The sequence below is a fragment of the Leptidea sinapis genome, chromosome 13, assembly GCF_905404315.1.
Source record: "Leptidea sinapis chromosome 13, ilLepSina1.1, whole genome shotgun sequence".
Lineage (NCBI taxonomy): Eukaryota > Metazoa > Arthropoda > Insecta > Lepidoptera > Pieridae > Leptidea > Leptidea sinapis.
Genome location: NC_066277.1, coordinates 1,638,327 through 1,652,446, shown reverse-complemented (window position 1 = coordinate 1,652,446; position 14,120 = coordinate 1,638,327). Strand labels below are relative to the sequence as shown.

At 42.6% G+C, this 14,120-nt stretch overlaps 1 protein-coding gene across 2 annotated transcripts in view; it reads left to right on the top strand.

The window, feature by feature from the left end:
• LOC126967689 (epidermal growth factor receptor substrate 15-like 1) overlaps window positions 1-12,864 on the top strand; it is a 31,698-nt gene extending 18,834 nt beyond the window's left edge. Inside the window, exons 13-15 of one of the 2 annotated variants that reach the window (XM_050812273.1) lie at window positions 2,723-2,800; window positions 4,395-4,541; window positions 9,258-12,864. In XM_050812273.1, coding sequence (XP_050668230.1) covers window positions 2,723-2,800; window positions 4,395-4,541; window positions 9,258-9,854 — 822 coding nt within the window. In that variant the 3' untranslated portion in view covers window positions 9,855-12,864. Of the gene's footprint in view, window positions 1-2,722; window positions 2,801-4,394; window positions 4,542-9,173 lie in introns of both variants that reach the window. The other variant, XM_050812274.1, reaches the window with a different exon arrangement.
• The last annotated feature ends 1,256 nt before the right edge of the window (window positions 12,865-14,120 follow it).

The window sequence follows — 14,120 nt, the reverse complement described above, 5'->3', positions numbered from 1 at the left end:
AATATTATTTTTTATAGAATCTGATAATTTTTGCAGTAGCTGCTCACTCAACACATTCGGATCAGTGCAGTTAAATAATTCAAGTAATCCTAAGTCTTGTAAATAATTTCGAGCCTTTTCATAGTCTATTGTACTTTTTATCTTATTGGCTCTCATAAAATGTTTAATTTTAGACAGGCATAAAAATGTAGTGTAGTGGTCCGTTGTAGTTGTATGTAATATGGCGATAAAAGCCGAGATTTTTTGTTTATTTATTTTTAACATAATATGATCCAAGCATGAATTTTCCCTAGTTCCCAGCGTGTGACCTGGAAGTATCCCATAATCTAAGAGTGTGTTGAGATAATTTATTCTATTCCTGTATTCTTGAGAGAGATCGTTTTTTGGTATAAGATTTATATTCAAGTCTCCGGTAATAACTATGTTGTTTTTTGTTTTAATTTTACTAAGCTGGCAGCATAACGAATTTAAAAACGGTTCAATGTTCGATATTGATGGGGAACGATAGATACATAGTAATGAGTTATTTAAAATATCAATTTGTATACAGGACGCATGTGTCAATCTAATCTCCTTTACTTTAGCTTTTATGGATGACTTTATAAAGACGGTAACCCCATCATTTTGATTCAGTTGTTGAGTAGTGAAGTAAGAGTCGTAATTAGGAAGTTGAGGTATGGGCTTGTTAGTACTCAGTCTGCATTCTGTTAAAACAAGTATATCTGGATCAAAATTGAAGTGAGACACAGTTAATAAGAAGTCGTCAAAGTTAGAGTAGATACTTCGTATATTTTGAGAAACAATAGTCAGATCACTCTGCTTCACATTTATGTAGTTACTAAGTTTAATGGGATCACACTCAACAGACCGCGCTAGTTCTAAAGTGTCTATTTCTTTTATAGTTTTTAAGGACTCAACCATTATTAAAGGTCATATAAATAATACGTCCTAGAAGCGCGTCTCTATTTTCAAGGGTTACATGCATATAAAATGTACATGTATATAGAAATATAATATTCATTTTAGAATTCTTCCATAAATTCCATAGCAAAGTTGCAGTAGTGCGAGAAAGCTATGTGAGTGCCTCCAGACAGTACCGATTTACATTGTTGAGTAAAAATAATAAGGCATTTAACTATACAATATGCTAAATAAAAAGCCCGTGTATAAAGACTATCAGTATTGAGTGTTAGTTAAGTTGTGTGTAAGTATTAAGGGTGTGTATGTAATGTGGATTGAAAGTAACAAAAGTAACGTATTATAATTTAAGAAAAGTCGAAATAGGTAGCTTAAAAATATTTTAGTAAACTCTATATATAGTCATGTATTACGTAATTGTTGTACTTGAGACTCACTGTTCACTGTAATAATCTGCGAATTATCATCCCGGCGAAGGAATACTTTTCCGAAGTTTGTCCAGCAATATTTATATTTATGTGACAATTTTAAATCTCTAGCTAGAAAATACAGCCTGGCTCCTTTCGGTGTGAGGTTTTCCGATATGAAAATCGGTATATCTGTGTTTGTTTGAAGACCTAGATGTTTTGCACATAGTTTATTGCTTTTGTTTCTGTTGTTATATAATTTAGCCGATTTAATGAGTTCAGTTTTTGTGAAAGTATTAGTAAATTCAACAATCATAGTACTGTTATTTGCCTTCTTATTTTTAATATTTATAATATCCTTTATTTCGGCTTGTGTAATACTCATATCTAAATTATTAGCCAAATTTTTTACCATCTTTATGAGATGCTGTTTATTTTCAGCCCCTTTGAGAGGCACGTTTTTTATTTCAATATTATTCCTTTCAGTTCTTTGACTCTTTTCAAGCTTGTTTTCTAGAAGAGTGATGTATTCCATGTCCCTTTTGACTTGAGTTTCGAGAGACGCTATCTTTTTTTGGAAGTCTGAATTTTGGTCGCTTAGGAATGTAATACTTTTTTGAATACCTTCGTTTACTTGTTGTATATCCTTCAATGCAGTTAAAATGGATTTTATTTGTTCATTATTATTTTTATGTAAGTATAAATGTGCGTTGAGCAATTGTTTTACAACTTTTAAACATGCGTAATATTCAATTTCTTACAATCTGTGTTATTCTGATGTCGAACGCTGCCGAACGTAAAGGCCGATTGTGTTTCTTTGTCGCTCGTTCCGCGCTCTCGCTTGCACTTCAAGCCTTACATGGAACGCCTCAGAACGAGGTAACGCCGCATGAGTCATGTTTTTTCGTGCGTGCAGCCGGCTCTATCGAATTATAAGACGTTGTCACGTCAAAAACAAATATTGATAGATAATAAGTATCAATAATTAAGATATTTTGTAATATAGCCTTGTTAAAGTTCTTGCTCGAAGTTACTTCCCCTATTGCATACGCAAAGTCGCATTGTTTTTCTAAGCTGTGACAACTACTGAAGTAGCTAAATTATTAAGCATCGCATTTGCTGCATTGTTTTGAGTTCTTCCGCGGATAACACAGGTGAGACGTCGCGTTGTAAACTAGAGATTTCATGTGACCCCAGACATAGAAATCAACCGGCTATCGGACTCCTCGCAGGCCACGGAATGGGTCCTTCTCGCCCTATTCAATGATGTCGAGCCACGATAACTAAATGATCACAAATAGTCACTGTTTATATGGTCGAACTACCTTAGAAGCCTCCCACCAGTATACACCTTCTACCTTGCCACACAATTTTTATGCAAAATGTTTTCATTTCAGGATGGTTTCGGCAGCGACCCGTTCGCGGGTGACGCTTTCGCGGGCGACTCGTTCGCAGCGGGTGGCGCCGTTAGCGACGTGAGTATCACACGACCAGTCTGAGCATTGTCGGAGTCATTTAAAACTATCCCGGGTTAACGGTGTATTTTGTATCGGGTTCATGACCAAAGACTGGCAGCACGCAACATAGTCACACTAATGCTGCAGGCGGATTATACCTCTAGCACCTTTCATTCTGGGTTTAGTATTATACTTAGTAGTAGAAATGTTTATTTTAAATTCCTAAATTAAGTATAATGTTTCCTTACCTCTGTAAACTACATATATTGAACCCTCCTTAACATCACTAACTTTATTTCTAAGTAACGTTATTCTATTCCTGTATAGTATAAGGTAATCGGGATAATAAGTGTTTGCTAAGTTTTCTATTGGACACGAAGCTTTTTGCAGCCCTTGCAAGTTGACGTCAGAAATATTACCAAAACACTGCCGACTTGGTGTGCAGAAGGAGTAATTTAACGGTACGTGTAGAACCAGCATGTGCTAAGCTATCAACTGAATAGCTTAGTACTGTTATCACTATATGAAGAATTGAGCACGTGACGATGATAGCGAGTAGTCTGAATCTGTTACTAATCACGTAATAAATACCCAGCTTGATATGCAAAAGATTATTCAAAAGAACTACGCTTTGTCCATATTATTAATAGTTTTTTGACAGCTCACGCCCATGAAGTTTCATATTGATTTAGTTAAAATTTCATGCAAATAATATTGTACTAAATGGATAGGTACCGCTCCCTGATGAAACTGATGTGCTACATAGCGTTTACTACGATTATGCCACAAATTATAAATATTCGGTTGTTACGAATTTATTTAATCGAGATATCATACGGTTACGATATTAATGCGATGGCAGTATCTCGATTAACAAATTTTTTAATCTGTATGCGGTCACCTGTAACGAACCGTTATGGCACTAGTTTTTACGTCCCCTAATTGTAAATGTCACGGCTATGACAAAATACCTACGACATACATAAAAACATGTTGGAAACTATGTTTTCTGTCAATTGAACTGTGTTTAACATTGTCACACAACTTGTTGAACTCTGTCTAGACATGTTTACAGTAAAATTTGGTAACCACCATTTTGTTCAACATGTTTGTTATAATAATCTCCAAATACAAAAGCAGTATTCCCAAACGTTACGGACCATTTTGTTGTAAACCACTTTCGATGGAGTTTAACTTTTTGAAGTAGCACCAAATGCGCGGTCTGTTCCCTCCCCAGAGTACGACGAACGGCCCGAGCGAGAATGAAGAAAGAGCGAGAGGGGCGGTATTCTCTGACTCGATTTTATCTATTCTCGATCTCTTTGAGGATCGCTCATATATTCTGGTGAAGGACACCACCCAAGGCACAAGGTCGCTATCTGACGCCGGTTTCCTGTGCGAGTGTGGTAGATACTTAGTCCGGACGAGTCTGGTCCGTTCGTGCTGAGGTCATGAGGCGGCAGCGTGTCTCTCCCACTTTCAATGACTTACTATATGAGTGGTATATTATATACAGATAATGCGCGAGTTGAATGCAATTGAGTTCAGGAATGCGATAGTGCTGTGACCTAATTGACGTATGTTATCATCTGAACACATTAATTGGCAACAGAGTGCGTGGGAGTCGGACCCCTTCGCGGTGCTGCACGCTCCCCCGCGGGGCTCGGGCCCCGCCCCCGCCCCCGCCCCCGCCCCCGACAAGCGACACAAGACGCCCCCGCCGCGGCCCGCGCCGCCTCGACCCGTGCCGCCGCACAAGGTAAGCCAGCACATACACAAACAACAACACTAACTCATTTATCAATACGGCAATACAATATATATAAATAATTTAATAATGACTTACGAAAGTTTTAATAATTTTACAACACTAACGTTCACTCGGCGACGTAATGCCCTTAATTTCCATTTCTTAATTGTTGTTCCTGAGTTTATAGAGTCCGGGCAAGTCTCCGGAAATAAACCACACATTCAACTCTTTACTCGAATAATTTTCTGGTTCAGAGGAATCTTAAATGTTTATTGTTAAAGTTATTTATGTAATAGTAAAATACATAAACGTTTTTCACAATTCTTTTGAATTTCGTAATACAATTGTTTTATACGTTTACTTGGATCATATTGTCAACGTAAACTTGGATTTAATTCGTCCCACAAAAGATTTCGTAACAGACGGGTTAACATTATGATTATGAGTTTCTTGCAAATTCGCTAATTGCATATCATCATAAATTAAAGTTCTTATTTAATGCGAACCAGATAATTATTTATATTATTGATATGTGTAGTGTAGTGTGTTCATTATAACTAAAATTTGAGCTTAGTATTTTATTTATTTTTATTTCAATGTAGTCCTCTATTGTTACAAAGTGTATTGTAGTGTTATTTTAAGTTATTTTTATTTTGTCGCAGCAGAGAAAGAAAAATTGTTCAAAAGTTCGCGATCCTGTTTGTATTTATTATGTATCGGATTTTCATTAAGAAAGTTATGACATTTATATTTGAACCGATTGGGTGGTGGTCCTTCGAGCCATACCCGCGGCTCCAGCCACTTTCTCTGTTGCGAGAAATGCCGTTCTCGATGTGAGTGCGGTGCGGTGCGCACACACGACACGCATGTGGCCGTGCGCAGTGGCCATAGCTCGTTTGAATATTATGTTTGACGTAAGTTATGGTTGAGTTATACTTAATAACATTTAAGTTCGCTTCTATCGTTCGCTTTGTTGGGACAAGCGTTATTATTTGCCATCTCCGTTTCATTTATTTCATTCGCATGTTTTGCCTGTTTTGAATGCTTACAGTATTTAGCCTTATCGTCTTGCTAGCATACTATTTATGTATTATATCTGTGTTGTGTTTCCATCTTAACATGTATTAATAATTAACAAAATCTTTAAAACGACAACTAACGACTTCAATACTATGTAAATAATATTTCTGACTATCTCCTGCGGCGTCGTCAGAGAAATAATTTAAATGAATATATAAAATGAGCCATATGCATTTTTTTATACCTGATGACAGTAGGTTAGTAGTAGTTGTGCTGCCCCGGGGCGTAAAAAGGATAGGGTAGTCCCAGGTCCAAGGGTGTCGGAAGAGGCGACTACGGGCTTTTTGAAAGTGGGAGAGTCACGCTGCCGTCTTATGACGTCAGCACAATCAGGCCAGACTCGTCCGGGTTACTTACCACACTCGCACAGAATACCGGCGTGAAGTAGCGGCCTAGTGCCGCTATGTTTCGCATAGGTTAGTGTCGAGGACCGGAGGCCATCCTTTCCCCCCTCCCCCTCCTAATCACCCCCCAGCAAAAATATGAGAGCGGTCCTTCAAAAGATATTACCCCAGGAGGGTACCGGCTCTACCAGAGCCGGAGAATCCCTCCCCTAGCATTCTCGCTTGGGCTGCCCCTCGTATTCTGGGGAGGGCATAGTACCGCGCATATCTAAGGACAAACAGGGCAGCAACACCACGGCACCCCGCTCCACCCTTAATGTGGACTTCTGTCATATCAGGGGAATTCACTCCAATTTAAACGCCGTCCACCACCACCTTGAGACGGCGCAGCCGGCCTTGTGTTTCCTTACGGAGACACAGATATCTCGACCTAGCGATACGTCATATTTAACGTACCCCGGGTACAAAATTGAGCATAATTTTATGCCTCATGCCGGGGTATGTGTGAACGTTAGGGAGGATATCTGCTGTCGCCGTCTCGGCAATTTTGAGGGTAGGGACCTGTCTACTCTCTGGCTCCGCGTAGATTTAGAAGACCGCGTCCGCGTCTATGCGTGTGTCTACAGGTCCCATAGTGGTAACGCAGAAACGGATCTTCTCATGGGCTGCGTTCAAGCGGCATTTGATGACGTGCTTGCTCAGATCCCCTCCGCTGAAATCGTAGTCTTGGGTGATTTCAACGGGCACAATGCCGAATGGCTTGGATCCCGTACTACAGACTAGGCAGGGCGATCTGTGCATAATTTTGCATTGGCGTATGGTCTGTCCCAATTGGTTGAGTTGCCAACGCGGCTCCCGGATAGCCACATATCGTGCTTATTAGAACTTCTGCTGTGTAGTGCCTATCCGACGCCAACGTCGCAGACCACCAGCGACCCGCCGCGTTTGGCACTACAAGTCAGCAGATTGGGATAGGATGCGTTCCTTTTTTGCATCCTACTCTTGGGGCAGGGTTTGTTTCCCTTCGGATGATCCTATTGCCTGCGCCGTTGCCGATGTGATACTGCAGGGCATTGATATTTTATACTAAGCTCTGTAGTACCGATCGGTGGCAGATCACAGCCCTGGTTCGATGCGTCAGTTAAAGCAGCATCTGACTGCAAAAACAGGCGTATCGCACTTGGGTTGAGGTGCTGGGCTCAAAGGATCCGAACTGCAAAGTTCTCAAGAGGAAATATAACCGTGGCTCCAGACTTTTTAAGCGGCAAATCGCCCGTGCGAACTCGAAGCACGTCGTCTTAATTGGCGAGCAGCTTTCCAGTTACCCGACCGGAACACGCAAGTTCTGGTCGGGTAACGGTAAGCTGCTCTTGGTAACTTCAAACCAGCCGTCCATGCCGCCGTTGCACATGAGGAATGACACCCTGGCCCATTCGGCAAAAGAGAAAGCCGAGCTCCTGTGCGCTCTTTTTGCCTCCAACTCGACTCTTGACGACAACGGAAAAACACCGCCGACCATCCCGCGATGTCAGAGCTCCATGCCTGTACAGTTCAGACAGAAAACTGTTTGGTGAGCTCTGTTTTCGTTGGACGTCAGGAAGTCGAGCGGGCCGGATGGCATTTCTCCAATCGTGCTTAGAACGTGTGCCCCTGAGTTGACGCCGGTGCTAACGCGTTTATTCCGGCACTCTTATTCAAAAGGCGTAGTCTCTGACTCATGGAAGTAGGCCTTGTCCATCCGATCCAAAAAAAAAGGAGACAGTTCGGATCCGGCAAATAACAGGCCTATTGCTATTACCTATTCTACCTACTCTCCAAAATTATGGAGAGCATAATTAACCGCCAGCTCTTGGTATACCTTGAGGCTCACCAGTTGATCATCGACCGGCAGTACGGCTTTCGCCATGGTCGTTCGACTGGCGATCTTCTGGTATACCTAACACATAGATGTGCGGCGGCTATTGAAAGCAAGACGGAAGGCCTGGCAGTTGTCGGTCGATCAGTGCCGGGAGAAACTTGTGTCTTCTATCGAGTCCTCTCTCGGGAAGGTCGCGGAATGCGGTAAGTTGAACCTCGTCCAATTTAACCCCCAGAAGACTCAAGTTTGCGCGTTTACCACTAAAAAAAACCTCATTTGCCGTATCACCGCTCTTCGACAACACTTCCCTTAAAGCCTCGCCTAATATCGGAATACTGGATCTCGAAATTTCGAGCGATTGCCAATTCCGTGGCCATCTGGAGGGCAAAGCCAAATTGGCTTCGAAGAAACTGGGCGTCATAAATAGAGCACGGCAATACTTCAAGCCGGCCCACATTCTAGCGCTCTACAAAGCGCACGTCCGGCCACACATGGAGTATTGCTGTCATCTCTGGTTTGGCGCACCCCAGTATCAGCTCGATCTATTTGACCGCGTGCAACGCAGAGCAGCTCGAATTGTCGGGAACCTAGCGCTCTGTGAACGGCTGGATCACTTGGCGTTGCGTAGAGATGTCGATTCATTGTGTGTCTTCTACCGCATTTATCACGGGGAGTGTTCCGAAGAGCTGTTTAACCTGATTCTTGCCGCCGAATTCCACCTTCGCACGACACGCCACACGTTAGGATATCATCCCCTCCATTTGGATGTGTGGCGGTCCTCCACAGTGCGGTTTTTAAGGAGCTTTCTTCCTCGTACTACGAAGCTGTGGAATGAGCTTCCTTGTGCGGTGTTTCCGGGACGATACGACATGGGTACCTTTAAAAAAAGCGCGTACACCTTCCTTAAAGGCCGGCAACGCTCTTGTGATTCCTCTGGTGTTGCAAGAGAATGTGGGTGGCGGTGATCACTTTACACCAGGTGACCCGTACGCTCGTTTGTCCTCCTATTCCATAAAAATAAAAAATAAAAAGTAGATTCAGAAAAATGTAGTTATATCAAAACAGTAAACATATACCCCCTTATCCATAATGGTCGGCTAACTTATAACAGCCGCTAAGGAGTGTTATTTCTCATTCTGACTTAGGTCAATAGAAGAAGACAGAGTGAGAATTAGCAATGATTTAAGTAAGCAGACTATTATGAATAAGGGGGATAACATTTAAGACAGTAAACAATGTTAATACAAGTTAAGTCTCTGACGAAACGCAGCGAGAGCTCCATGTAACCATCGGTTGTGGTATCGCGTCACCGTCACTAACCAGTCTAACCGCGGCTCGTGTGCTTGTCCCACATTGCAGCGCTAGGCCCCGCGACGGCCGCACGCGTGTCCCGCACCGGCCGCCCGCCTCGCACGCGCCCCTCACTCGCACTCGTTGGCTCAGAGCGACCGCGCGCCCGTCGACTTCACCGAGGACCCCTTCAAAGACTACCGCTACGAGGATCCCTTCAACATCGAGGACCCCTTCGCGGACGTCACGGACGCAAGGCGGCCCACCTCCGTCGCCGGCTTCGAAACTGACGACTTCTTCTGTCCCCCCGTGAACGGGACGCTCGCGAGCACGCGGCAGACCAGCGGCCGAGTGTCCGCGCCGCCCGCCGCCCGCGACCCCTTCTCCAGACCCGCGGCGTTCAGCGACGCCAACGACAACTGGGCCGCCGACTGGCCCACCGACCTCAACGAGAACTTGAACGAAACCTGGCCCTCGAGCACGCTGCCCGCCAAGAAGGACAAGTCGCCGAAACCGGTGAAATACGCCAAGTCGCTGGTTCACACGATAGGCGGGATCGGTCGGACGAGGCACAAGGAGAAGAAGAAAGCGACGGAAGCGCGCGCCACCGAGCTGTTGCCGAGTGAGGCGCAGCAGTGGGCCTGGGCCGCGGCCGATTCCCAGCGGCTGGAGGCGGAGGCCGAGGAGCGCCGCCGCCGCGAGCACCACGAGCTGCAGCTGGCGCTGGCTCTCTCGCGCCAGGAGAAGTGACGTCACGCGCTGGCACCCGGCCTAACTGTTATTGTACAGCGGTTTAAGTTTACTATTGTATTGAATTGTGTAGCTAGATCATTGTTATTATTATTTAATTATCAATAGTATGAATATTTGATCCCATTACAAAATGGCGAGGTGTTTCTTGTTATGTCCTTGCACGTGGCGCGGGTACGCCGTCGTTGGTCGTTTATAAGATACAATTAATTAGAGCGACGTAGACGGGTTACCCTTTTCAGAAACACTATTTTTTACTACAATCTCAAAAACAATTATAGCCAATGTTTTTCAAATTAACTATGATGATATTCATAGCTAAGCGAATGTGACTTCTAAATATTTATACCATTATAATATCTTAAAAGGAGTCGCTAATAATAATGTCTGCCCCGTGACCTGTGTACATAACACACTCTGTATAGGCAGTTAATATATGTTGGCGCTAGCCCTAACGCCCCATATACAAGTAATAAAAGGAGAACGCTTCCAGTTATCACATTCAAATTCAAAAAATTCTAATTCAAAATCACTTTATTCGTGTAGGTCACGGAAAAAACACTTATGAATGTCAAAAAAAAGTATTAGTATGATAGATGTTATGTAAATCTACAGTAGCCAGCGACCATTGTCCACGACGGCTTGTGATTGTAACGTGCCCGTGAGCATTCAATACCGCATCTCGCTCAACTAGGTTGCCTGATTGAATTGTTTGCACTGCGAATGTATAGTTGGCTGTACTGGTTTATAAGGTTAAACCGACGGGGCTCACAGCCCTATCATTGTTCACTTGTACCTAATTAACATATTTTAATACTTGTAATTTCATGTCGTCGCGAAATGAACAAGTGATGCCATATTGTGTGGTGGGGTGCATCAAAAAACTGCTGTACGTTCGTTACAAAAATCGTTATGTATGCGCTCACACGGCGGCCGGCTATTGTGGTCGCGATTACATTCCATGTTGTTGTCAGCTCAGTGCCGAATGTTGTTATTACTGCCTTGGAGACGATACAACACAAGTTCCATAGTGACAGTGATACCACGGTAATACCTTACACTCTCTTCCTTGAATTCTTCCCAAGCCTTCCCGTTACAAGTAATTTATTATTTTATCTCTTCCATTAAAGATTTTTTGTTTCCTTAGATAAACTAAAATTGCAAAGGAACACTTGAAAAGCCGTGTCAGCCTATATCTATTGATACATAGATTAAAAGCTTGTCTAAAAGTGCGTGTCCTCAGTCTCGAGTCCCGATGAAGGAGGCCTGCTAGGATCTTGGATCAACATTTCCCAGACTTGGTAAACAGTTATTGAGTCATTTTGGAAACTATATTCTCTTAACATTTCTGTTCCAGAAAAACTGGACTGTAAGCATAACATAACACAAGTTTTAGTTAAACTATTTTAATATGTATTCTTCGTGCGCAGGATTGTGCGAGCGCCCAATTAGGGCCCGAGCTGCGCACGAGCTCGGTTCTTGTTTGTGCTTGCTCTTTTGAAAGTACTGACCAATATGTAATAAAAAACCAATATAAATCATGTTAGTTATTGTTTTTCAGAGTTGGCTTAATATTATTTCCACACAATAGTCAGAACTGTGATGGGTATCCCACTGTAGAATCGTGCACGAGCTGAACAGATATTTAGTAAATGATTGTTAGTTATCTCTCGTATCGATACAGCAGCACGTGTTAGTTGGCACTGCGTCACACGCGGGGGCGCCGCACCTCACGTGACACTGACCGCGCTTTGTCCGCTGTTGTGCGTGTTATTAATTAATTGTTATTAAATTATTCTAATAGTACAATACATATGAATATGAAGCTATGCGCGGAAATATTAGTGTCGTATTTGATATAGCTTCAAGCTTTATTTACGTTTAATTTATCATTGTATTAGAGATTTATTTTAAATCCCAAAGAACGTGAGAATTTTGAATAATATTATTTGCGTAGATATAGTGTGAAGAAAAATATTCAACGATTTGAATTAAGTAATGTAATATTGGTGTTTAATGTTCGATTGTGTGAGCGGCGAGCGGCGGGGTGTCGGCCGCGGAGTGAGCTGTGCTGCAAGACGGGGGCGATGTTCACGACGGCTTCGTTCTACTAGTCCATTAATCCAATGCTAGTTCCACACTAGTTTTGTCCATTTATTACAAATCAGTACTTGGCTTTATATAATCTAATTATTTTTGGTTCACTCGACATTTCTCGCCCTCGCTACAAATGTAATGAAATATGCCGCCGACTTGTGGTCGATCATACTGCTGACCGCCCATTAGAGTCGGATCTCTCCGGTGTAAGGACGAGGTTTATTTTGATTTCGTACCGTACCTTTGAAATGACAAGCCACGTGGCGAACCGTTCTGACACTTGGCGACCGGACGCCGTTACTGGTCGCACAGCAGAGCTCACACCGAGGCGACCACTTGTTAGCAACTGTTCAGTGTTCTTGTAGATAATAAGTAACATGGACCAAGTGGTTTAATAAATGATTTGTTAAACTATTGCCTGGTAAGCACCTATGGGGGAGGAGGTTGCTATCTATATAGATAGAGATATATTTATACCGTACTAGCAATATCGTTGATGATAGTTGAAGTACAGGAACGGCGTCGCGTCGTCCAGAACTTACCATTGTTGATAAAAATGTCGAGTAACATAAACATAATAATAATCGACTTGGTCCATGCGACGTAGCGACTGTGTACTGTGGAAGTCTTCTAAAGTGTAACGGTCCGCACTATAATATATTATTGTACCGATTGTAGAGTAGCGCCGCGCGCGAGCCACGCGACAGTGTTGGTGGCTGTTATACTATTGTTGTTATCTCTTTCTTAGGCGCTGTTGTTAGACGCCGGCGGCGTCGTATCTGTTACGAGTTAATTGAATGTATCTTCAATAATAGCTAATAATTTCTCAACGTTGACATGTATATGTGTATCTATAACTATATTGTATAAATTTGATATAATATTAATAAAAGAATTATGAAGTGTCTGTAAATTGCAAGCTACGTTATTTACCATCGAATGTAAAATAAACTCGCAGAAAAAAAAATTATAATGTTGATCAGGCATCTGATCCTCGTCCCTCACAGTGTGCGAGAGTCTCATTCATGAACATGGATCATTCACGACACACCTCGACCGATGATGTCTGCTTCGGCGTGCCTCTTGGGGAGGCTGACATTACCATTACCGCACCTACTGTCAATATACTTACAATTATATAGTGATGCAAAAAAATTACTCAAGAAAAAACCTCAAGAGTTATTGAGTTGAGTGTACCTACGGATAAATTCACGTACTGTTAATAAATAAAGATTTGATTCGAACTTTTTTTTATAGAAGAGAAATATGGAAACGAGCGTACGGATCACTTGATGTTAAGTGATCAGCGCCGCCCACAACAATAACAGCACTACCAGAGGCAACACAGTACCGTTGCCGGCCATTAAGGAAGGAGTACGCGCTTTTTAGGAAATTTCCATGTCTGGCTCGAATCGATACTGGGGTGAGCTAGACTAGAGATGCTGTTTTTAATACTCGAATCAAGAAGATGGTGCTATTCGTAAATTCTGCGGGGCTTGACGACGAGCTATAAGTATGAGTGGCGAACACAATAGTTCAATTCTGGACGCGGTGTTACTAGGACCCAATCAGGACTAGCCAAATAGCCACCCTCTGCAAATAATAATAGACTAGGGATGACAGCAATACTCCATATTATGTGGCCGAACCTGCGCTTTACGGAGCGCTAGGTAGTAGGCCGGCTTGAAGTACCGTAGTTCGAGGAGAATTTGTCTTTGCCCTCTAGACGACCGCGGAATCGCAGAAGATCGAGACCTAGTATTCCGATGCAAGGTGTTGTCGTAGAGCGGCGATACGAAAAATAGGGCGCTAACCCGCAAACTTGAGTCTTCTATGAGTTAAATTGGACAAGGTTCATTTTACCCCATTCTGTGCACTTCTTAATATAGGACTCGATAGAAGACACAAGTTTCATCCGGCACTGGTCGACGATATACCGAGACACCAGTACACGAGTATTAGGAATAATTGTGCTCCGTCTCGCTCGATTAGAGTCCGAGTTTCGAACCTTATTGCAAAGAAAGTACCACACATGATGAAAATAAAATATGTCCGGAAATACAAATATACAGTGGTGATCGTATAATAAGAAACCCTACCACAGGTCCTTGACATTATGTAAGATACTTCACCGCAATTGTTTTTATTTTGAAATTAAACAATAAATAG